Source organism: Lactuca saligna, chromosome 8, assembly GCF_052625555.1.
Source record: "Lactuca saligna cultivar CGN05327 chromosome 8, ASM5262555v1, whole genome shotgun sequence".
Taxonomy (NCBI): domain Eukaryota; kingdom Viridiplantae; phylum Streptophyta; class Magnoliopsida; order Asterales; family Asteraceae; genus Lactuca; species Lactuca saligna.
In genome coordinates this window covers 37,163,790-37,191,234 of record NC_136424.1, presented here as the reverse complement: position 1 = coordinate 37,191,234, position 27,445 = coordinate 37,163,790, and the positions used below count along the sequence as shown (strand labels likewise).

General features: G+C 30.1%; 1 protein-coding gene across 1 annotated transcript; it reads left to right on the top strand.

The window, feature by feature from the left end:
- The first annotated feature begins 2,738 nt into the window (after positions 1-2,738).
- Positions 2,739-26,490, top strand: MS1 (RING/FYVE/PHD zinc finger superfamily protein). The gene is made up of 3 exons (XM_078970302.1): positions 2,739-3,146; positions 3,281-3,557; positions 25,016-26,490. Exons 1-3 carry the CDS (start codon positions 2,852-2,854, stop codon positions 26,406-26,408), a joined length of 1,965 nt encoding a protein of 654 aa, XP_078826428.1. The 5' UTR covers positions 2,739-2,851; the 3' UTR covers positions 26,409-26,490.
- Positions 26,491-27,445: the final 955 nt, after the last annotated feature.

Here is a 27,445-nt window from a genome sequence, read left to right as displayed (position 1 = left end):
TTGCATCTCCCTTGCCCATCCTTAGAATGCATAAAATTGTTTAGGAATAGGTACCGCAACTGTTTGAAACTCGAGATGTTGCTAATTCGTAGTGCCTTGAAACATTTTCCTACGTTTCATGATAACATAACAGGGAATTATGTGTAGGTTGCCATAAGCTTGATTGTACATCACCACTTACGAGATGTACGGTTGCTGCTATGAGCTTGATGGCATGCTTTGCTGCAGTTGCGAGCTCGATCCCGGCTGTTGGAGCATGTACACGTTCGACCCCTACTACTGCTAAGTGTGGGTATTGAGTTATTGTGTCGATGACGAATGATGGTTGGAATCCTACGATGGTGGTGCTTAAGGATGACCCCTGCGGTTGTTGGAAATAGGGATTGAACATCTGAGGCTGCTGAGAAAAGAGAAATATGTGACATACCTGCTATGGGCAGTATGGTTCCCGGGGATCAAGTGTTCTTCCCCGCCTGCTATGACAGCGGTTGCGGGTGAGAAACCAATGGTTGCGACTGTTGAGTTGATAGTTTTGACTGTGGGTCGGTGGTTACGACTGTTGTGTTGTTGTTATCTGAGGTGCAGCAGTTGTGGTTGTAACTAGATGCTCTGCTGTGAAAGGTGGCGGTCGAAATTGGACAATTATTATTACCGATGCAAGCACTGTTGTGGAACCTGGTGCTTACCCTGCTAGCGTTTAGGAGGAGGATTATCTCTCTGATGCATATGCTTGTGTGACATCGAGCGACATCATGGATCTGAGTGGGCTTGTCTCTCCCGCGTCAGACGTCATAAGTCCCTTTCACATCATCAACGTCGTCTAGAATCGTATCAAGGTTGTGTAACTCTGAGTACATGCTCGGATGGCACCAAATGTTATGATATGGGCCTTGGACTTAACATCGTTACTTCATGATTTCGGTTGGATTGAGCCCAATAATCCTAACAATGAACAGAAAAGGTCGGTCAACGTCCGGGAGGTGGTCCCGAGACAAAGCTCTAGCGGTCTAGTTAGTGTTTGTTTGAGAATAAGGCAATTAGGGTTTAGATAGTGAGGAAGCGTTCCCTTCTTCTGGAGAATAAGGATCCTTTTATACCTATTATTCCTTGCGCATGATGCCAACGGTGTCCTTTGTCCTGTCTTGGCCGACAGGACGTGGAGGAGCCCTATTTGTGGATCGTACACCACTAGTGGTTGTCTGCTATTGGTGCAAAATAAACATAGGAAATCGCCCTGGGTACTACACCTTTAGCTATGGGAAACAACCAGCTGTGTTTTGTCTCATTATATACCGGAGATTGTCGTTAAGAATTGCACATGGGCGTGAGAGCGCCAAGTGTGAGGGTCTTAGCGCGAGCGCGAGGGTCCGAGTCTGGCGCTAGAGCGGATTTGTGACTGTAATCAACGTCGTCCTGAAAATAACAGTTTTGTTGTCTTTAACGCATTCCTAATGAGGTACGTTAGCAATAATATTTTACTCATGAAATATTATATATGTAACAAAATTGGTAATATATTGCAATATTCGACTTATACGCTATCTTTTCAACTCCGGCGTACACGTAAATCAAATCTTAAAATTTTCATTGTACATTTTATTTTTAACAATATTTAAAGTAATCAAAGTTTATATTAAAAAATTAAAGTCAAATATATGAAAAAGAGTTAGAACAAAATACACACTTTATAATTAAGTGATGATGGAATAACGATTATTGAAGACGTAAATGTGAATGATGAAAGAACGAAATATGATAAATGTGAATGATGAAAGAACGAAATATGATAGAATTGATAATTGAGAAAGGAATGGTGAAGGATTAAGTGGAAAATATAAATTAAAACTACGCTCAACATGTCAATTTTATACTATTGAAAAATGAATTAAAATGATAAGATTTGAGAATTAGTATTTTTCTAATTATTGAAATTAACAGCGACAATATATTTTTCTTTTGTTTTTTTCTAGATTCTTATTTTTCTATTAAAATGAAATTTTAATTATTTAAAAAGTGGTATTTATATTGGTATAGATTATAATTTATTAAAACTAATTTATAAATTCTTATTATATATTTTTCGATAAATAAAATTATTTGGTTAATATATTAAGGTTAAAAATAAAATTTTAAAAATAAAAATATTATAAATAAAGGCACGAAATATGCAAAGTTCTAAAGGTATGAATTTATATAATTGATATAATAGAAATAAAAAATAAAAAAAATAAAATATTTAAGACAGAACATATAATATAAGTTTAACTACTTAAAATGTAATTTAAAAAGTTCAAAAATTAAAAGAACACTCACTTGACTTTGTAGTTGAGCCAAGGAAACCAACTATATTTTTACAAATAAATTTGAAATACCTCTATTTTTGCAAGACTTCTGCGTATTTATAAAAAAAATAATAAATAATAAAATAAAATAAAACTTTAAAACCCAATCACACGATTTTGCACAGCATAAATTTAAAATTAATTCAAGTATCAACGATGTGATAGAGTAGTTGGCCAAGAAACATTGTGTGTCACTCCTAAGATATATGGCTGTGCGCCTCGACTGACCACAAAAATTGTCGGAACCATGCACTACTTGCATGATCAAACGCATGTTTCCTTTAATCTAATCAAAATTCTACAATAACCATGCATGCATCACTTTGCGATAGATTTGCTCAATCACGCACATAGCCACTCGAGTTAATTTCTAATATATGAAATTGTGAGACACACACATCTTTACTTATATACATAGGCACATCTTGTGTGATCGATCTATACATGTAACTATGTAATATTTCAAGATCCCGTTAAATCAGCTTTGCAGATTTCTTCTCTAGCTAAACATGTCGTCTTTAGACCCAAGTGGATGCAAGAAAAGGAAGAGAGTAGAGAGGGTGTTTAAGTTCAAGGCGTTTGGTGAACAAGGGTACCCGATTGAGAGTTGTGGCACCTTCCGTGATAATGTGAAGGCCCTTTTGGAATACGGAAATGTTGAAATGGCATTTGTGAATGGAATGACATTTTGGTCCTTTCAGCTTGAAGTCCATCGCCACCCTCCTTCTCATGTCTTGTTATTTGTTGTGGAAGAGTCAGTTGAAGCATCACTAAATCGTCACTGCAAGCATTGTATATATGTTGGTAAAGTCATCATCTTTGCTATATAAATCTTGATTTCCACTTTAAAAAAAAACACTCTAATATATGTTTCCCATACGAGTATACATGTATAGATACAATAACTAAATGTAGATTTTGGCAACATGAAAGCATAGGGTGGGGAGACCATATGATATGCAATAAGAAGTATCATTTTTTGGTTCCATCAAAGGATACAATGACAGCTTTCTTGAGCTATGAAGGAAATCACAGCAACATAGTAATGGGTAAGTTGAATTTTGTGGAATTAAATGGGCATACAATGCATGGTGTGTTGCACTCTAATGGATTTGGGCATTTGCTGTGTATCAATGGATTGGAGATGGGTTCGGATTTGGCTGGGCACGTTGTTATGGAATTTTGGAATCGTCTTTGTTCCTGCTTGCAAGCCAGGTTAGTTTTAAAATTTATGCTCTATTTCTTGATATAGGACACTATTAATTAATTAGCGTAAAGAATATTGACACGTAAAGCATAGAAATCTAAAGAACTCATTCAAATGTCCTGTTGACATTTTCAATTGCCAAAGAATTAATTATTAACGTTTGCCGGTGAACTAATTAAACAAGAATAGATAAATAAAACAACCATTAGTCAAAAGGTGGTTACTTTATGGAGAAATAATCCAAAGCATTAAAATTTAAACTAGTTTTGGTTGTGTAAAAACTCATTTGTCTCGTTAAAAAGGTCCATTAATTAATGTTTATTAAAGACATAAACCATAAACCTAGGTCATGGGATATATTTACTATTTAACCACTTGAAAATTACTAGCACATCATTACACATCACCTTAGGCTATAAAGAGTGGTTTTGTGATTTTTACCCATAGGAGATGGCCACGTCAGCCCATCTTACCTCCATTAACATCTCACTAACTTTTAGAAAATGGTATACGAAGAGAGAGATAGAGTGAAGAAGAAGAATGAGATAAAGAGAGGAAAAAAAAAAAAAAACAAGAGATTACGGAGAATCACTCTTACACAACATTAGTGGTGGTGTTTGAGAGAAAGTCACACGACTTGTGGTACCAACTCAGATTATGTGTATCTTTTACCATCCACTCCATATAATCTTATAACCAACACCAACATCATAATATATTTGTTATATCCACCGCTTCACATCATCAAATTTATTTATCTTTTTCATTTTCTTAATTAAGAAAATTTTTAATTAATTAAATGAAATAAAATTACTATATTTTCCTTAAAATCAAAACATTACTAAAATTAAATTTTTAAAAACAAAAAATACATTGAAAAAAATATACAATACATTTGAAAAATAGAACAACATATTCATATATTTCGTTTTGATGCTTTCTACGAACGCAAGTAATATCTCTAGATCATGCACCGCATAATCTTCAGCTTTCGACTTAAATGTTTCCAAATCGTTCTTTTGTATTTATTTATTTAACAATGTATGCTTCTTTATATCTTGTTTTCCTTCCTCCTTGATCTCAACCTTCCAATTTTGAAGTTGGACGAAACAATCAAATTTCTCTTTAAATTGATCGATACTACCAGCCTTTGAAATTTTCAAACTAGAGTCTAATGCTGTTTTCTTTTCTTTATTTCTTACAATGGGCCAACATAGAGTTTCTTCATCTTGAAACTCATTTGGTTCATTGTTAATGTCGATAAACACCATTTGTTTGATTGTTGTGATTGACTATGCGATTAAGAGTTCCTCTAGCGCTTCGAACCAGAAGAAACTAAATCTTCGGTAAGAAGCAATTTGCAACATTTCTTCAACTCATACGAAACATTCACATAAGGAAAAGCTTTTCAGGTTGGTTGCAACTCTTGGTATTGCTGAAGTGTCCAAAGAAATCAAAAGCGTTTGCCCCACTCTTATGAATAATTTTGAGGTTGTTAAATCCTTTTGAATTTAGTAGTTCTTAACCTCATGTCACGCCATGTGGAAGTTAATTGGTCAGTCATTTGATACTCTCCTCAATCCATTTGTTCATGGAAGATGTTTCGAACGGTTTCCTAAAAACTATCTCCTATTTGTGCACTCCCTTTCACCGATTCTTGACTAGCCATAATTCAAGCCTTAACTAAAACGGTTCCTTCAACTTCCTCGTTAATGTTTAAACGAGTTTAGGCTTTTTGACTTTTTGTTTTAATTTTTGAGTGCTGGAATTGTGTTTCTTGCACTCCATTAGGAAAAGAAGGGGTTAATTGTGGTTCATAATGAGGTGGTTGCACGAAATTAGGTAGATGGAAATAATTTGTTCGTTGGAAAGGATGTTGAAAAAGTGCTTGTTATGAGATATGAGAGTTTTGACGAAAATTCATGAAACCACCTTATGGTGAATCCGTTCTAGAAAATTAATGCGGAGTCGTACCTAGCAAAAATGCCCTGTCGATATTTCGGGCTTGATTTGTTGGTGGGATGTTAGGATTTTGTTTCATAATGGAAAAGATGCCAAGATGTTTGAATTTATGTTACAAGAAAGAAAGAGTGGTATGAAGAATATTATTTGAAGTGGTAAATTTATATCGATATATATATATATATATATATATATATATATATATATATATATATATATATATATATATATATATATATATATATATATATTACATTGTAAGCATTGTTTAACAACTTAAAAATACCTTAATACATCAAAATGTATCAACCTTGCATCATATTTGTCCATGCCCATATATTGTGATCTTCATGAAGTGACATAGTCGTCACACCGGGGGTGGTGTGTATGACCGTGGCCAACCTGCCACCTAAGCTACGAATGGTCCCCTTACAATGTATATCATACAACCTTATGCGTTAAGGATGAATCCAACTCTTTTCCAAAACGCAATTATTGCTTAATGATAGGGCGAATTTTAGGCTTATTTTATGTCTTATGTATGGTTTAAATAGAGTTGTTGTACATTGCTTTGGTGCGATATACAAAACCTTCGAACCCTATTTGTATTCACACTATCTACATTTGCAATAACATATATTAAAACTAAAGTATCAAACACTCATTTAGAATTTAAACAATCGATTGTTTTTTCTTATAGGTATAAAAGGGTTTCTTTAGGGTTAGATTGTCATTTAGTCATTTATTTACCCTAAAATGTTGAATCATACGAACATCATCTGACCCACACTTCGAAAAATCTAAATCTATTGATATTTATAATATATTAGAGTTAGTCTAGTTATTCTCATTTAACATACTTAAAAATTTCAATCCAAAGTCTAAAAGTTAGATCTTAGGCCATCATGTATAATCCACAATGTGTGTTATCTTGGTACCATATCAACTTCTCTACATCCTTACTCATTTTAAGAAATACATATTACACCACATCACCACTTTCCACACCATGTCACATCAACTTGATTTTTTTTTCATCATCTCATCTCATAACATAAGTAAATCCAACATAAGTAAATCCATTTTTCTCATCCATCACAACTCATTCATTTTTTTTATTTTAAAATAATCACAAAATAATTAAAATCATAAAAAACTAATTCATAAAACATTAAAAACATATAAAACTAATTTACCTACTGATTAAAGCCATAAAAAATTATTTTTGTACAAGTTTTTTTATGTATGAAATATAACTACCTAAAATTTGAGAGAGAGAGAGAGAAAGCAAAAAAAAAAAAAAAAAGTAATTCGTGACAATTCACTTCAACAATACTATTTTTTTCGAAGTCAATCCGTCTGCAAACTACCTTTAAACTACACTACTAAAAAGATAATTCCGTCTATTCATTTGTAAAACCCAAATTCATTCACATTATATAAAGATGCCGATTGGCATAAGCCACATAAATCTATTACATCAATTAGATTGAAGGATATAATGATATGTATCTCAATATTTTAATGATTGAATGTGGTGATTAATTGATATTCATCATTATAATTGTTAGTGATGGATTAAAAGTTTTCCAAGTGAGAGATGAAAAAAATATATTTTAGTAGTTCAATGATAATTTACCTACCCTCCTTATTTTCTTCTTACTTACTGTTCCACCAAGTATTTGTTCTTAATGACAAATTTTAAAACGTGGTTTGTTTATGTAATGATAAAAACGTGGTTTCTTTTGATAAAACTTTCAATATTTAGGATTTTTCTAAATTTATAAAAAGTAGTCATATTTCAAATATATATCTTCAAAAAATGAATTGAAAATTACGCATTTTCCCATAAAACAGCATTTTAGAATTTTCCATCATACAAAACTGTAGCATTTTTTTAGATTTTTTAACATATATATATATATATATATATATATATATATATATATATATATATATATATATATATATATATATATATATGTATATATATATAAAACAGTAGTCACATTTGATATCTTATAAAAGTAAACATTTTTTTAATCAAAACTCACCCACAAAAAGATTCAAATTTAGACCACAATTTGATCTTTCTATTACAATAACTCAAGAAATTTAACCTTTCCAAGGTGGAAATATGGCAATTAAGAAGATAATTGGTTTGATCATCCATGGTTGCGTGTAACTGCAATGGAAGAAAGACGAGTGAAGAAAAGGAGAATAGGTGGAGTAGCTTCCGTAAATTTTATTGTTAAAAATATTTGTCGGAATAATGGAAAAAGTTGTTGAGGGACGACGAAATTCTAACGACATAAGTCACCGGTGATGATCAAAGCGACCAAAGTGACCGGATTTGTTGGGACGTGAGAGAAAGAAGGCGAGTTTTGGGGGGAGGGGGTTGTGGTTATTTGTTATATATATATTTTATTTTTTTAAAAATAGGTGTACTTGAATAAATTAAAAATGATATAAACATAATTTTATATGGACCCCGATAGAAATTAAAAACATAATGATCTTTCATGAGATGAAAAATATAAAGAAGTTGATATTTTGGGAAACCATAGACATCGATTTATCTATTTTTAATTTATCGTTTACTTTTAATTTTTTTAACAATTTATAAACATTTAACTATTACAATAAATTAATATGTTATATTAATTAAAAATAAGAAATAAAAATTACATAAATATAACATATAATAATTTAGAAACAAAAAGCTTTCTCGTAAAAAAAATGATCAAATAATATGTGATTTCCTCAAATTCAAATTATAAAAGATGTTATATTATTTGTAATGTAGTTTTCATTTATTGCAACATTTCATCCTTCCATTATATAAAAATATTGTTATATTGTTAGAATAATAACTCTTAACAAATTAGTTTTTAATATTTGTATTAAAAAAACAATATCAGTAGTAAAATCAAACATATAATTAACCTAATAGTTTTATTAAACATCAAAATTGTAAATTATTGATGATATATACATCGTTAATTAGTAATTTTATAGACTGTTTAAAATTGTGTAAATTATATATTAAACATATAATAATTTATATAAAATAAATAACAAAAAGTATGAAAAAATAATAACTTTTAATAACTTAAAAACATGTATTATAACATTCATATTAAAAAAACACTTATTAAACACTTACAAATCATACAAAAGGAATATATAAAAATCAACATACATTTGATATATAGAAATATTATTGTCTCAATATTCAGCTGAATTAATTTTTAACTCTTTATATTTTAATGATATATCTCGTCAAACATATAAATATTTTTTTTATAAACAAAACTTAGTTATATACTATTAATATAATTTATAAAGTGTGTAAATAAAAGTAAAAAGAAAAGTCATTAGTTATTACTAATTAATAATCATAACTTAAATATTTTTGAGTTATATATACAAAGTATACTTATATTAGACAAGTCTTGAGTTGTAATGATAATTTAAATCAATATGGTGATTTTATATATATATATATATATATATATATATATATATATATATATATATATATATATATATACTTGTTTATTAAAAGATATTGTTTTTTCTTCATTATATAATATATTCATGGAAAAATAATTAATAGTTTTTTTAAACAAAAATACAAAACTGGTTAATATTGTCATAACTGGCGACATTTCAATCTTATCGATGAATCAACCCTAAGCAAAAGGGTCTTAATGTTGTTGTCGTAGACACCCCTAGTCTTGGATTTTCCAATGAGTTTGTAACAGTGATAGCACAGAAGCCGATTAGGGGTTTTGTGAGGCTCGTTGAGATGTATAATAATATCAAAGAAAAAGGCATATTTTGGGGGTTTGATTAGTTAGTCGAGAAAGGGTATGCAAATTACGATTACAAAGAAAATGAAATGAGTATGTCGAAAGTAGAACATCTAAAATCGATTGAATTAGGTCTAGATATTAGTAGTCTTTGGCAACAAGTAATCAACACAATGGGTTTGAAATTGGTTGATTTGCTCCTTCACGATTCGACATTAAAATTAGGAACAAATAGGGTGTGTCTAAAAATATAAGGTGTTTAAGAAGTATAACCCTTCTCGATAGTATATCAAAACAAACACTATTTTCTTTTTCGGTTTTGAAATGGCGAGTTGTTAGAGAGAGGTTGTTTTGGGTTTTAGCTTCATTTTTCAAAATGTTATTTGGACTTGTTGTTTGAAATTAGGTGGTAGGTTTGATTCGCAAAGTCATAGACTTCTTTTCAAGCGTAGAAATGGAAAGGAATCGGTTTTCGGAATTGGGAAGAAGATAAATTCTAGTTTGAGAATTTCTCAAATTAGGTGGACTTGAAGTTGTGAAATATTTACCAACGCAAATGCTTTGGTTTAGTAACTAGTTTGAATAATGGGTGGAACAAGGACATGTCACCAGAGTGCTTTCTTAGGTGATTTTGTCACACATTATTGTGGTAGGGTTGGTCTTAAAAAACACCATATGGTAGGATTAGTATGCCGATGAGGGTAAGAGGTGGTGGTCAAAAGTGAAGACAACATGAATGGTCTACTAAATAAAGATTGGGAGGGGGGGGGGGGGGGGGTGGGTTAGACTTTGTAAGGATTTAAAAGAATACGGTTAAAATATCACTTTATAAGGATTTAAGAGAACACGGTTAATGGCGTTAGGTAAATGGACTAAAACCGTAATGATATTCATATTTTGGACTAGTGATACTAGTCCAAAACTTTTTGTATCAAAATAACAATTTACAAAAAACCACATGAACCATTTTTATAGTTTTGTGTTTTTTTACTTTTAAAATTAATAATGGTTGTCTAAATTATATATGAATCAATTTTATTTATTTTATAGAATCTACAAATTTCATAATAGGTATTCCATAAACAATATTTAAGAACTCATTTCAACTTTCATACAATCTGATACCCCATCATTTATTTCATTTTTTTATCACTCCACATCACATTTCTTTGTAGCCCTCATCTCTTAGATCATATAACTCATATAGGTGCATTTATTATGACGGAGGGAACTCATCTTTCCTAACCTTCCAACCATTTTGCCATCTATGTATCATATCATGTTTTTTCTTTCCTCTCACTTTAATTTTTATCAACCTCTAACAAAATGAATCTACTTTTTTCCAACTCACTCCCATTATACAAGTACTGAATCATATATGGTATAGGTTGAGAGATTACACATAGAGAGAAAGAGGGAGTGGGTTGAGAATGCTTCGCGTCCGAACCAACCCTCACAAATACACCTCCATCTTTACGAAAGGGAAGTACTGACACTACCATGGATACCACCCCACTTACCACCATTTGTCATTATTTCATTAGTTGAGTCGATTTCCAATATATAAATTGAGTTAATTCCATATAAAACCAAACATTTTTTTTTTTTTTTTTTTTTGTTTTATTTTTTAAATTAACTCAACTTTAAATTATTTGTTGTTATTTCATTAATGTAGTTGTACCAACACGTAACACTATACCCCCTAACCAATATACCTCTTAAACATCCATCACCTAATGTAATACATGATTCTAAAACCATAAGCCACTCTTCTCCTTCTTGTTCTTCTTATACACAATATAGGGTCTCATAAAATGACTTATTCTTCAATCATTAGAGCATAATTTTAGTAAGAAATATTTAAATATAATTATGACACTATAAAGATGAAGCTCCTCTATTTATCTCATTTCTTAAGGTTGATTTCACAAGAGAGAGTTTGTTTTCAAACGTTGTCTCTCAAGACTGTTTTCATAAGGTCTAATGATATATTTAGCATAGGGATAATTTTACAAGTAAATTACTATTTTTGACCTTTAAACCCATTTTGTCCAAGTATGTTTCACGTGAGTTAGAGTCGGTTAGGGTTACTAGTTGCTAACCGACTCCATCAATGATATAAATAAATATATTGCGATGCTTTAGGGCGTGTTCGACACGCAACATTTGAGAGCTTCTGACTTCTATCTTTTAAGAAAGCCTTAGTAAAAAAGAAAAAGTCTTGTTTCGGCGACAAAAGTGTTTAGCTTTTAGGCTAAACAAAACGCTCCAAAATTAAAAGCTACATGGAGTAGCTTTCAACAAAACGTTCCAAAATCAAAACCTATCTGCTACCAGCTAGTTTTACCGAACACGCCCTTAGATTTAAGACTTTTTTTTTTTTTTTTTTTTTTCAAAATAAAAAAAACTTGAAAATAAAAAGGCTATGTTGCTCCTATTTAGTGTATGTATGCTAATTTGATATTACATATCGAGAACTTGGGAATGCCACGTCGCAATGATATTAATGGGTTCTGTTGAAGCCTATGTGTTTATTTTAATCAAGTTTGCTGGTCTTGCAACTCAAGTCAAGTTCAAAGGGGTACATGGGATTGGATTTCTATAACAAATCTTCATCAATATATAATAGTTATTGTAAAAATAAATAATAAATAAATAAATAAATAAATAAAAAATCTGAACTCATTTTGATATATGATATCTGATTCTACATAGTACCGGTGGCGGTGGCCTGGGAAGTGAAAGTGAAGTAGTGTAAATGGTGTGTGGTATAAATAAGGAAAAATAGGAAAATAAGGTAATAAAGAAAAAGAAAAAAAGAGCGGCAAACTAGTAATTTTATAAATCCTTGTACTTACGTTAATTTCTAAAAGAATTAGACATAAACACTTACGATGCAAGATTTTCAATGTTTTTGGAATATAAAAACAATCATAATAAAAATAATAACAAAACCACTTATTATTGTGTATTTTGCAAATAATATTGACCATATGTATAATATGGAAAATTGCGATTAATTGTTTATTTTGGCATTTATGAAATTTCTTTCAATAGATTTTATTTTTGAAACATAAATATTTTTTATTAAAAGATATCATGGCTAAATTTCAAAATTAACAAAGTAGCCTTAGTATTTTATATTTAGGTACTACTATATGTACCACTTCATTCATCTAAATCATTACATCATAAAGATACATAAATATTATTACACTCACACAAAATACACAAAATAATTAAAAGGTACATATAAAATTTCCCTTATGTTTATCGGATTATAGATATATACGTCTAGTGACTTAATCATTTGTAAATGTGTACACTTTAGTTTTTAATTAAAAAAAGAAAAATACATATAGCCAATTCAAAAGACATAAAAGATTATCTATATACCATCAATCACATCAACATTCAATCATTAAGTTCTCGATATAGCTAGCATGTATAGTAGAAGCATCACTTGTCAACATCTTCTATATATATATATATATATATATATATATATATATATATATATATATATATATATATATATATATATATATATATATATATATATATATATATATATATATATATATATATATATATATATATATATATATATATATATAATCAAACAAAATGTAACATACAATAATTAAACGAACAATTCAATTATTTTCAAATGGTAGTTTTTGACAATATTGCTAAAAGACCACTTTTAGCAAAAAGGAAAATAAAATATTAATATACGTAAATTAAAATATATTTTATACAAATCCTGATTTAAGATATTAAAAACATATGTTGTTAAATAAAGCTTATTAATATGTATATGAGGTCCACATCACATGAATATGGGTGATGGCACATTTAGGATGGCCCATAGTTTTAAACATATAAAATCAAATATGATAAAATATTAAAATATGTAAAATTAATTCAAATTCAAATTAAAAATATATAAAATTATATGGTTATCAGTTTTTATACATAAGATACCACTAAAACAAGAGTGAGAATAGAGAGAGAGGGGGTTGCACAACCAACAAATGCTTTTATCGGGTTACCGGCATCGCAATGGTGGTATCGATGGTGTAGTGACTTCCTTCTCTAAATTTTCTTTACATTATTACTTTTTATTTGTATTAGTATTCCCATTTTGAATTATAAAAATATAATATACTTAAATCCAAAGATAACGAACCAAAAATAATATATAATTTATAGTTTTTTTCTTTCTTTCTAATTTTTTCTTTTCAATATTAATATTGGAAATAAAAAAGATGTCTTACATTCGAATAACACGTCTTTATATTTGAGGTAACTTCTTCTTTTTAATATATATTAATAAAAAAACAATTATTCATACAAGTCAAAAAGACAAAAGTGAACTCTTTTAAGATGTAAAGTATATTAAAGTAATATGTTTGTTTGGATACTAATAATTAAAAGATACAAGTCATTTGTGGTATATGCATATACAAAATGCCAAATACAATTTAAATATAGATATTTTAATGACCCCTGAACCACAATAAAAAATTCCTGACGTGTTTCATTTTATTATTGTCGTATTCTTCAAATAAGTATAAGTATAAACTAATATTATCATAAATTATATTATTTAAATGCGATTATCATTTTTTTAGACTAATTTGTCATAGCCTAGGCATGTTGAAAGGTTTTCGTATATAAATAATATCCTTTTATATTTTCTTTTTATTTTGGTAGTATATATATATATATATATATATATATATATATATATATATATATATATATATATATATATATATATATATATATATATATATATATATATATATATATAGATCCAGTAAGAAATTTTTTTGGTAGGAAGGTAAAAAGTTTTTTTTCTACATATTTTTTTGACGAACAAAAAAAATGAATCACTAGATGATTCACAAGAAAAAATTCTCAAAAAAACATCTATATGATTCATTTTTAAATAAATTAGGAAAAAATAAACTTTTATGACAATTTTAGTGAATAACAACAAAATTATTATATAAATGAATCATCGATATGTTTTTTTGAGAATTTTTTCTTGTGAATCATCTTTCAAATGAATAATCTAATGATTTATTTTGTTTGTTCGCGAAAAAAATATATAGAAAAAAAAACTTCTTACCTTCTACCAAAAATTTGCTTCTTATTTGATCTTGAATATATATATATATATATATATATATATATATATATATATATATATATATATATATATATATATATATATATATATACACACACACACACACGAAGAAAATATAACATAATATTTAATATTTTCCACAGCAAAATAAAAGCTAATAAGTCTGAAATCGAATATCTTATCATCTACTCTTGTTATCTTTTTAATTTATCCATAAAATCTATACTCAACATTTTATAAATGTCTTAATTAGAAACATAACCGTGAAATCAATAACAATCGTATATCAAACTTTAAATAATTATCTAATACATGTTACGAGTAATTTTGTCATCAAAATTTAAGTTTTAATTCGCAAAAAAATACCAAATTATTATCATGTAATTATTGTTACAATAGTTTTAATGTTTAACTAAATGACATCTCAAATAACTAGTATTTCTGTAGCAATTTTAGAATATCAATTAATTTATTTATATCTATCTAAAATGTTGTATAAAAATCATTTTATTTAATTAGTTGTTCTTTATCTATTCATTATATCTAAAATATTACAAACAAACGACAAAATAAGTATTATTATGTAAAATCGTTAATTCATAAATGAAATACAAAAATTATTACGTTATAGTTATAAAAAATATTGAAAATATTATAAGGTTATCATAAAATTTATATCTGATAAATGACATGTAATTAATATTTAATAGAAATAATGAACAATAAAATTGATAGGGTAAAATAAAGTGTGTGTTTGAGTGACGTTAAATAGTCAATTAGAAAACACAAATTATAAATAACTATAAAAAAAATCTCCCATTAAGAAGTTGTAATCTCATAATTTTTTTTTTCTTATTGGAAGAATTGATTCGTTATATACATACATTATACCTAATTTTCTAAACTAGCAAAAGTATATAAAAAAAACTACGAATCAGAAAACAATACTTATATCTTTTATATAGCATACACAATGAATGTTCTTTCTACGATATTACTAGAAAACCAAAAATAAGATTGATACATAATATTGTCGAAAAGAGTATCATTTTTTGGCTTTTGTGTATAAAAATGAGGTAAATTTCTGAACATCTAAGCTATGCACAAGAGCACATATATAACAGTATTAAACCCCTTCTTTCGTAAAGCATTTAGACCGATAATATCTGCCCAATAATTCATCTCCTTAGCAAATGAAAAAGCTCGAAAATGAAGATTCTATCAACGACCCATATGTTGCCAAATAGTGGTCATCCATGTTAAGTCGGTAAATACTAATATGCCTCCCATGACCTTCACATTATGGCACAAAAGTGAATCAATATATACTAATATTTCCTCAAAATTTACATTTATTGGTAATCGGTTAAGACGCAAGGCTTGCATTTTTACTTGAAGTGAATTATTGTGATAAATTGGAGGACCTTTGATTTCCAACATAGAACAATCACTAACATGCTTCCTAGAAACAACAAAAAAACCACCCTAACTCATCTAGCTCCTAAACACGCTCATAATTTAAAAACCGAATGACTAAAACGGAGAAGAAGTCTTTAGGGGTCCATCTCAAACCGATAGATTCAAAAACCGTAGCTCTACATTTTGGGTTATGTCTGAAGGACAAATGAACAGTTTTTTTTAGAACCAAAGTAGTATTATATATTAAATAATAAACAAGCAAAAACTAGACAAAATATAAAATCAATAGTTGGTACGTATGCAAAATTACAATACATATGTGAATGATTTAGTGTGGTCGTATGGTAGTGACAAAGCATAGAACCCGACCTCACGGTTACGCTTTCACGTTTAAAGAAAACGGTCGGCGTTATATTATCATTTATGATTATAACAGACATATCACGTCGGTACGCCAGAATGTTAGAGTGGTAGATGTGAAATATATGATTGAGGTTGAATTTTAAGATCTCTATTTTATTTTTAATCTGAACATGTCTCTCTCTCTCTCTGTGTGTGTGTGTATATATATATATATATATATATATATATATATATATATATATATATATATATATATAAAGTGTAAAGAATATTTTGTTAGTAGTAACATTCCGAATGATGTGATTCGTGTTTCATTACCTTATTCGAAAAGGAGACAACCCTATTATTTTCACATATTTTCTTAGATTGATAGGTTCTTAATATAAGATTCTTGCCTAAGATTTTGCAAATCGGTTGGCTAAAGTGGTAGATACGATAGTAAGCATTGAGCAATCTGCATCTATTAAAACCGGATGGATTCTTGATGGTCTACTTATGGTAACTAAGTTACTAGATCACTATAAGAAACCAAGGACAACTTTTTGGTTTTTTATAGTTGACCTTGAAAAAGCTTATGGACTCTTTGGTTTTTGGAATGTAATGAGATCGGGGAGAACTAGAATTCAATTCCACTAAATTCTAGTGTTTGGTTTAATTTTTTGAGATGAAATGGGATTCCTAAATGAAAAAAAGTCCATCAAATGAATGAAAGTGAATTCATTCGAAGTTGGATGAAATTAATTTCAATTCATGAGGAAAGTGCAAGATTAGCATATTGTCGTTTATTACCACCACTACCAACACCAATCATTATTACCATGACCACCAAACACCACTCCTACTGCAACCACCACCTACTACCACCAACTATCACCGCCACTAGCACTACCACCTATTACCACCTCTGTCACCACCATTGTTGCCAACAACCACTATTATTGCCGCCACCAACACTATCGGCGCTGCCACCAACAACCACCACCGCCACCATTACCAACGTTGTCGCCGCCACCACCAATATCACATACCATCACCGCCATCGACATCAGCATCGTGACAATCATCGTTACCATCACCGTTGCCACCACCATCATCACCTCTATCACCACCACCGATATTTACCACCATCACCACCCCCATCTGACACCACCATCAGCACCGTACCACCACCACATCTACTTCCACCTGTCACCACCTACCACCACCGCCATAACGCTACCACTCCCATCCATCACGACCACCGCTACCACAATCATAACCACCACCACTACCACCCACCATTGCCTCTGCCACACCCACTACCACCACCACTCTAGCCACCATCACCCACCCTTACATATAACCTATAAAACAATGTAAAATTAAGCAAAAAACAAGAAGGGGAATTATGTCATTTTACATTATCCCAATTCCAGTTCTTTCTAACCAAATAGAATAAAGTTGGATTCTAATACTATTTCCTACCAACCAAACAAACTAAGGACTTAGATTACAGTTACTGGCAGGTTCCAATTCCTTCGTAAATGTTTTGCGAATCAAATGCCACCTTAAGGATCCTCAAAATAGAATAGAAAAGGGTGGACATGGCTTCCAACATAAACTACACTTCACGCTTAAGATATATGGGAGTGAGCCCAATAAAGACTATAACCACTCTCTTTATTTATGTACGCATACCTTTTCTAAAGGTAGGCCTATGTTGTGATATGTCGGAGATGGTAGGATTAAGATCAAGGGTGGGTGTCGAGCTGGTTCCTTCTCCTGATATCACAGTACACAGGAAAGAGATGATCGTTAGATAATGTCTAGGAGTGGTTCCCATGATGAAGCTTCGATGATCAAGTTAAAATTGATTCCGAGAGAAGATAGAGAATGTATGAGAGAAAAAGAGTCCAGTCGCCTTCTCCATGGGGAAGAAGGGTTCTTTTATACCTGATCGAGAGGCACATGCCTTCTAACTGATTCTGTTGAGCTTTCCCTCGTGAGACGAGACATGGCGGATCCATATTGAAAGATCCTTCATCACGACTTTCTATCTCATTCCACCATTGGCTAGAGGGGAATCTTTGATATAATGATGATCGTGCCTGTCGTCAGATAGGCAAGTAGAGCTCTCTGATTGGCTTCACGTTTTCCGGGGTATTTCTCCTGGGGAGAAAAGGGTAAGGTGCAGTTTTTTCCCTTAACCGCCATACCAGTGAGTCCATGCAGACGGAGGCCTGACCATGGCCTCAGACTAGGTATGACCAGACTCTAACTAGGCCAAGCTTGGCGTTATTTTGCCTTTTCTTCTATAACGTTTTTTTCTTGAGGGATACGTTAACAATCTACATCTTCATTCTACTAATATAACTATTTCCAAACATGTCTTTATAATCCCATTCAATGGAGTACTTTTCAATTATGATTCGTTAAGGTGGAAGTACTTAGAACAAATTATGTAGTTTATGGGTTTTCATAATAGATGTTTAGGTTGTATTAGAGCATGTCTAATTTTGGCTAAGGCTTAGGTCCTTGTATATGATGCACAAAAAAAGAGTTTTAGCTTAAGAGGGGCATATTGAGAGGGATATATGTTGCCAACCTTTCTTTTTCGTATTTGCAGTGGGTGAGTTACATGTTTTTTGAAGATGTTGATGCTATTAATCTATACATGGGGTGAAGGTGGGAAATAATGATTTGATTATTTCTCATATTTTTTAAGTAAACAATATTTTTTAATAGTAGATTGGTCATAAGATAATATTCAAAATATTGTTAGTGTGGCTTAGTGTATCTCTTTTTTTGAACGGCAGCTGAATATATTAAAATACAAAACTAGCAAAAAGCTAGCAACAAACACAAATTAAGGCAGGATTGAGTTTTGTAACCACGCAACCAATCGATCTGAGCCTTAGAGTTACAAAAAGAAAACCAACGAAACGAAGATTCAACAACAAAATCAAACAAAAATTCCTTTTTAGGCTTAGGAGAGGAGAAAATTAGTCCATTCGGACAAGTCCATAACACCCAAATATTGACCAGGAAAATAGAGTCAATGATCGCTGGTTCCATTCTAGCAATCGGCCTTGCATCCACCCACTCCATCATTTCCCAAACTGACGAAAAGGAAGGAATAACCAAGTCAACCCATAAAACAATGCGTTTCCGTAACTGTTTGGCAAACACATAATGAAGAATAATATCTTCAAGATAAACCTCTTTAAGTCTAATCTATATAGAATTAGGATGAAGTTCGAAATGGTAGAATAATATCTTCAAAGTACGAGGGTTTCAAGCAGGAAAAGTTTCCTATCTCCCCCAAGGTTCACACCGCGATAAAGGTAACACGTCATCTCTATAAAATAAGCTATGATACTTTGGTAATACATGTGTACTTGTGGAAAAGAAAAGATAAAAAGGATAAAAGTCTTGCATGAATTCGATCCAACTCCAGTCCTATGGTAGAGAAATTCCTTGTCGGGAAGTTCTGACTTGCATGAAAGACATAACCATCTAGACACTGTCATGGAGGGAGACTCGGTGAAATAGACATGTTTGTGAAGATATGGACTACCTTTATTTTGGAATTTCCATTGGTTTGAATACGGATCTAAATAATGGATGACATGCGATAATTGATATATTTAAGAAGAAAATGTCTACATGGAAACATAAATGCTTTCCATTGGTGGTCATTTTATGATTCTTAAATATGTTGTTGGGGGCACTTGGAGTCTATTGATGTCTATTTTTCTTATGCCAAATACCATGAAAATGAATTCGAAAAGACTCTGTTCATTTTCTTTTTGGGAGGAGATGTCGACGATCAAAGAATTTCTTGGGTTAAATGAGACGTGGTTCTTGAGTTTAAAGAAAGGGATGGAGTGTTATTGGAAACTTTGAAGGTTTTAGCCATGCACTTCTTTATAAATGTCATTGGTGTCAACGTCTTACGCACAAAAAAATGATTTTGTGGATGAATGTGATTAAAGGGATACATGGTTCAGATGTTGGAAGTTTACAAACCGGAGCAATGAAGTGTGTGTCATTAGATAGTGGGTTCTTAGAATCAAATGAACAATAAAGGGAATTATTCCTTATTTACTTTTGTTAAAATGTGTTGGAGATAAAGTGTGTACATTGTTTTAGAAGATGCGTGGATGAGCGTATTTCTTTAAAAACATGGTTTGATACGCTATATAGAACTGAAAGAACAAAATATTTCACATTAAATATCATTGGAGTGACCATACATGGAATTGGAATTGTAGTAGACTACAAGTTAGAGGGGTGTTGAAAGGTCTTGATTTGGAGAGCTGCTTTAGATACTTGTTGAGTTCCAATCGAGTATGCATAGTTATACTTGTTATTCGGAGTTAGCTAATTCTGACACATTTACAACCATGACATAAGAAGAATTATAGATGAGTTTATTTTTCGGAATAGAAATGGCTACTATATGGAACTGATTTTTTTTTCCTATGAACGTAAATATCTTTATGTGGAGACTTTTACTCAATGTCTCCCAACGAGTGTTAACTTGGTGAACAAAAGGATGATGTTCCATCGTTTTTTTTTCGTTGTGACTTTAATGATACAAAAGATAAAATGCATTTATTCTTGGAGTGTGGCTACACTTTTCCATACTATTTTTAAATGGATAATTTCAACCCAATTATAGAGGTTCTTCCACCGTTATTACTCCTTCCAAAAAGTTAGCATTGGAAGCGATTATTTGCACTATCTGGTGGGTTATTTCGTGTTTTTAAAATTCGATAGTTTTTGGGGAAAAGAAGTATCATAAGGATTTTATGTTTGATTCGATATGAGATTATCCTTTTACATGGTAGGGTAGTAGAAATCAAAAGGTTGTTATTCACTGGGTTATTATATATGTCACAAAATCTAGTTAATTAATTAATGTCATCCTCTTGTAAGTTTTTTGCTAGTCGGTTTTGAATAATAATGTTTTGTTAAAGAAATTATGAAGCCTCCATCCCTCCCTTGACTTATATACCATGGTTGATGTAAGAACTGACCATACATCCCTTGTTCCATTTCAATCACAAAAGTGTAGGGTACCGATCTCGAGACAAGTCTCCTAACCAAATGTCATCCTAAATTTAAGTTAAATTGTAATTGCCAAAAAATTTATGAAGATACATCATAAGTCAAAATCTTTAGTTTTAAGTGTCTTTAGCGATAAATTTCTTAGAAATATTGATCAAGTTTCTATATTTTAGTTTTAGTTTGTGATCTTTACTTTGGTTTTAATTTGGTCATAACTAGGAATTTGTTAATTATATTTGCTTTGGTTTTAATTTTGCTATAATGTACTGTAAAGGAAGGAGAATGTTATGGTGGTGGGGTTGGCCTGTGATTGGTGTATGGTGAGCCTTGTAGTTCTTAAAAATGCTTGATAAATTTATAAAACTCAAAATAAATTTAAAAGACAAAACACGGATAAAATGAAAATATTATCAATGATTAACAGATTACTTACACAAGTAACCAAAAAGACTAAGGTATAACATTTGAAACTATCGTATAACAGTTGAAACAATAACAATTATATGTAACATTTTTTTTTTTAAAATTTAGATCAAAACGCTTGACGAGTGCCAAATATAACATTTGAAAGTATCGTATAACATTTGAAACTATAACGATTATATGTATCATATTTTTTTTCACAACTTAGATCAAACGATTGACGAGTGCCAACCATATATATATATATATATATATATATATATATATATATATATATATATATATATATATATATATATATATATATATATATATATATATATATATATATATATATATATATATATATATATATATATATATATATTCTAATGGATGGCTATTTATAGGAGGCAATTTCAATTCAGCCATGTTCCCATCAAGAACAAAGCCAACCAATTTATCTATGAGAAATTAAATATTTTTTATTTTTATTTATATTTATCTTTCTATTTATATGAAATAAAGATAATTGTCTTAAACTGTTATTAATCTTTATGAAAATATAACTATAAAAGAAAAAGATAGGATGATATTTAATTTTTCTCTATCTATTAAAAATAAGTTTCTTTTTTCCTAGAAAACTCAACTATTTTTATACCAATTGGAAACTAAATTAATCCCAACTTTTATTAAAAATTAATATAAAAGTATCAATATTTAGGTCTATATTGCTTTTTATTTTAAGAGAAATGTAATGTTACATATAAATTATAATTAAAAAAATAAATTTTTTATAAGCTGATGGCAAAGGAACATAAACATATTAGTTTATTACCACCTCAACTCTCAAAAATATGTTTGTTCACATCGCATGTTCCTCTGCCAATGCCTAATGGTTTATGCCTCAACTCTCAACAATATATTTATTCACATCGCATGTTCCTCTGCCAATGCCTAATGGTTTATGAGTTATTTACTTTTTATTTAATATTTATAAGTTACATTACACATTACTTCTTCTAAAATATAATAGAAACAGTTAATCTAATTAATTAATAAACTTAGAGTTAATGTCCCAATAACTATCAATCTTCCTTTTTGTTTTTATCTATTTAGGATTAAAACAGATTTAAATATTGAAAGATGATTTGTACACAATAATTTTTCTACATATACAATAATTGATGGTTTATAATGTTGTACTGTACAAATCTATAATGTATACATTGTTGTATATGATAAAAACTGTTGTGTACAAATCACTTCCCTTATTAAAAATTATGTGGCGTCCATAATTACTTGCTTTTTATTGAATCTCAATAGTTATAGCTATGATAAAATGACTATGTAAATATAACCGAACACATTATATAATATTGGATGTCACGATGGAATGCAATATAATATTTTGAATACTACTTGTTAGGATTGTAATCAATTCTAATAAGGTAACAACTCATAGAAAAAAAATATTCACTTAGGTCGGTATAATTCAAAGGATTTTTTAATAATAGTTTGGGTAGGATGGAATTATTCCCTCACAACTCATTCAACCTATTATCACATCAATTTTTTTTACCCACAATACACAAAAACCTTATATTTTTTAAATCACTCAACCCATTCAATTAAAAGAAAAAAAAATACAAAACAATTCAAGTAAAATCTTAATTAGCAATAAAGTTATCATCGGTATCACTCCATCTTCACCGGATTGTTTAATTGGTTTCACTAACACACATCATCTTCTCTTTCTACTTTCTCTCTCTCATTTTCTCTTGTACAATATGTTTTAAGAATTGTACTTTAGTTGTTTTGTATTTTTTCAAATTGAGTGGGTTGAAAAAAATAAGATTTCTGTATGTTGTGGGTTAAGAAAAATGAAAAGAAAAAGAGATAAAAACTGATATGATAGTGAGTTCGGTGGGAATGACTCCCTTCTCCCTAAGGACATATATAAGAAGTACTAATTGTATATAATATTACCATAATTAAATGTAAAATACATTTAATTAATTTTTATCATATTTAATTATGATAATATTTCTTATAATTAATACTTTAATTAATATTTTTATATGTACTTTTAGAATACATATTAAAAAATCCAATTATTCAAAGATAACTAAATTGGAAAATTTAAAAGTTATTGAGCATTATTTTAAGACATTACCCTAAAATTTTATGGCAAACAATTTTTATTAATGGAAATGGATAATCTCTTTAATATATTAGTCTTATAAGCATCCATAATACATGGTTTAATGAGAGATTATAAACCTATATTCAATAAATGAAATATTATCATTATGAGATGTCATCTTGATATTTGATGAATGAGAAATTTAATACTTGAATGCATAAATAAAAAGTTCTCTAATTTTTAAATTAAAGTTTAAAATATGTTCCATTGAATTTTGGTATAGTTCAATTCATTATGAATAAAAATGATAGAGTTATATAAAATATCGAATGATGATGTGATAATTTGTTGAATTCTAGAAGATTCTATGTGGTGTCGATGTCTTAAAAATTTTCAACCGTTCAAGCTCACCCATGTGGACATTGTTTTAAGGTCACTAGTTTATTAAAAAAAACTTTTCTAAGAACTTATTTTTGGCATATATTTAATATTATAATTTCGTAAATTTTCAATAAAATTCATTATTTGCTTATTATTCTACATCATTACAAAATTTCCATAATATTGAATTTTGCCAAAAAAATTTCTTTGGTTCTTATGACCACGTAGAATACAAGTTAGTGTGTATGTAACTTACACATATAAGTGTTAACAATAAAAATTTTAGTTTTTCTAGTAAAATTGGTTATGATAAAAGTAATCCGTGTACATATATAATATATAACAGACTATATATTAGTAAATGAACCGGTGATAAAATGTAAATTTTATAAAAGAAATGATAAAAAATAAATCCTAAAAGACTCTTATGCATGTTTTTAAGTTGCATGTTACATATCTTATTTAGTTAAACTCATTCCTTAGTATTTATTAAATTGCGTTGAACTATATTTACTACTAACATTTGAAAATAATTGTGTGTACTTAAAACTGTTCCAAGTATTGTCCCATTTTAGTTGTACTTCAAAAAACATTCTAAGCAATTAGATCTATATTACGACAATATTATCATCTTATATATTGTTGATAACTTTTCCTTCTTAAATAGATTTATTTTTGAAGTTTAGTCTTCATCATCTATGTGCATGAGCTGCACCCTCCTATTGGTTCTAGGCTAACTTGTTCTTTATATATCTGCAATTGCAGGAAAGTTAGCTTGATTGATTTAGCAAAGCATAAAAGCATGGATATGAGGCTTCTTCATGGGGTAGCATATGGGCGATCATGGTTTGGTCAATGGGGTTACCATTTTGGTCGTGGAAGCTTCGGTGTGACACAACAAATGTATCAAAAAGCTCTCGATGCACTCCAAAACATTCCTCTTTGCATCATTGCTCAAAACATTGGCACTTCAAATATGGAGATACCACTTCTGTTATCTAGATACCAAACTCTTTCTAGCCGTTCATTGGTAACCCTTAGTGATCTACTACGTTTCATGTTAGACCTCAAGTCAAGGCTTCCTAAAGAGAGTACTCTACATACATACAACCCTAGGATTTTGGTTGAGAATTCTTGTAGATGGTCACCAAAACGTATTGAAATGGCTGCTCGGGTGATTGTTGAGTCATTAAAGAAAGCGAAATTCAGATGGGTTTCAAGGCAAGAAGTTCGTGATGCTGCACGTGCGTATGTTGGTGACACGGGGCTGCTAGATTTTGTTCTCAAGTCTTTAGGGAACCATGTTGTTGGAAAGTATTTGGTTAGACGCTGTTTGAATCCAGTGACCAAAGTTTTAGAGTACTGTCTAGAAGACATTTCAAATGCTTTACCTAATCAAGAAGAGTTCATTACAAATGACTCCAAGTTGAAGACTCGGTGCAAGATCTCCAGGGTTCAACTTATGAGTGACATGTTTTGCATCTATCGATACATACTTAAAGGTCAAACAAAAGACATGGATACCACAATAACATCTACAATTTCACTTGCTTCCAGAATAATCCTTGATTCCAAGTACTTTGTTAAAGATTACAGCAAAGAAACACCATTGAAACTTGAACCACAAGTGGGAGAAAAATCAAAACTTTATTGCACCATCACAATACAAGACAATGAAGACATCAACAGTCATGAGGAGTGCAGAAAGAAGCTAGTTACCACACCATATGAGACCATCATGCTAAGAAACAATGCGACATTCAATGATCTTGTAGACGAAGTTGAGAAAAACTTTAAGGAAATATATTGGGGATTAAAGAGCTTCATGTTTCGGTCGATAATGAACTTAAATCCAAAGGGATCTGATCATGTGTTTAGGGTAACGAGAACCGGTAGCAGACTTGTTTTCCAAGGTAATCTGGTTGAAACAGGAATGAGTCATGAATGTATATATGAAAGTGGGTCGAGACAAAGCTTTATTTTGGACTGTGCTTGTGGAGCAAAAGATGACGATGGTGAACGAATGGTTGCATGTGATATTTGTGAAGTCTGGCAGCACACTCGATGTTTGAAAATACCAAACAATGAAGAAATTCCAAATATATATGTTTGCAGCCGATGCGAACAAGATATTTTAGTGTTACCAGCACTACCATAGTTACAAAAGTAGCATATCAATCTTACTTGACAATGCATTCAATTATTATCTATAATTATGCCACTGTTTTTTTCCACTTCAATGCTTTTGTTACATTATTCCAACCAAAAAGTATATCATAAGCTTGGGTATAGTGCATTTTATTTTTGATGCAATGGGTTGAAATTGATAATTGAAAAACAGAGTGCAAAAAAGAAAATAGAATTCAAGAAATAGAGAACCAATTTCTTGATATATAGAAAATAATACATGACTAATACATATATTATAGGTGTTGAAGTCAAAAATGTATAACTCACAAAGTATTAACCGCATAACTAACACTTGATTTAAAGAATGTATATCAAACATGAGATCTTTGGCACTCGATATGGCTCTTGCCTATTTGATTATCACATGTGAACATTGTATGATATATGTTGGAAAATTGATTTTAACCTCCATGATACATTCGTTTTGGTATATCACCCGCCTAGAGCAGATTTAACATGGATGAGAAATTGTATGTTAAAGTACAATGTATGGAAGAAGTTAACAAAAGGTGTTAATGAGTTTTATTTCATCGCACATGGATACTTTCTTTTGGAAATGAGAACCGAATTGGATTGGATTCACTGAACTTGTATGTGTGCCCATTCTCAAAGACTATATCAAATAACCAAGCTTATTGATTAGTTACGAGAATTATGTCTTGTTCTTCTTAAGAAAAATTCAAAATACAAGGTTGCAAAATATATAACTTTATTCCCAATCATAAATTTTCAAAATATCCAAATTCTCTTCCCTATTTTGCACGAATAGTCAATATCTTAAGTTCAAAAGAACTTGATACAAATTCAAATCTTTGTATTAATTATCTTTTCTATTGCAAACATAGCTTATGTGAGTTACCAAAATCAATTTCCCAAGTGTCAATGATCTTCTCTATTTCAAACATAGTGTATGTGAGACACCAATCCCTGATATGAGACATCTTTATTTCAAACATAGTAAATGTCAGTGATCTTTACTATTATTACCATAGTTTATGTGAGACA

Excerpts from the sequence above, each read along its gene's own strand:
- MS1 (XM_078970302.1), top strand. The coding sequence starts at position 2,852 with ATGTCGTCTTTAGACCCAAGTGGATGCAAGAAAAGGAAGAGAGTAGAG. Across the intron at positions 3,147-3,280 it reads CAAGCATTGTATATATGTTG|GGTGGGGAGACCATATGATA; the intron begins GTAAAGTCATCA and ends ATGAAAGCATAG. Across the intron at positions 3,558-25,015 it reads TGTTCCTGCTTGCAAGCCAG|GAAAGTTAGCTTGATTGATT; the intron begins GTTAGTTTTAAA and ends CTGCAATTGCAG.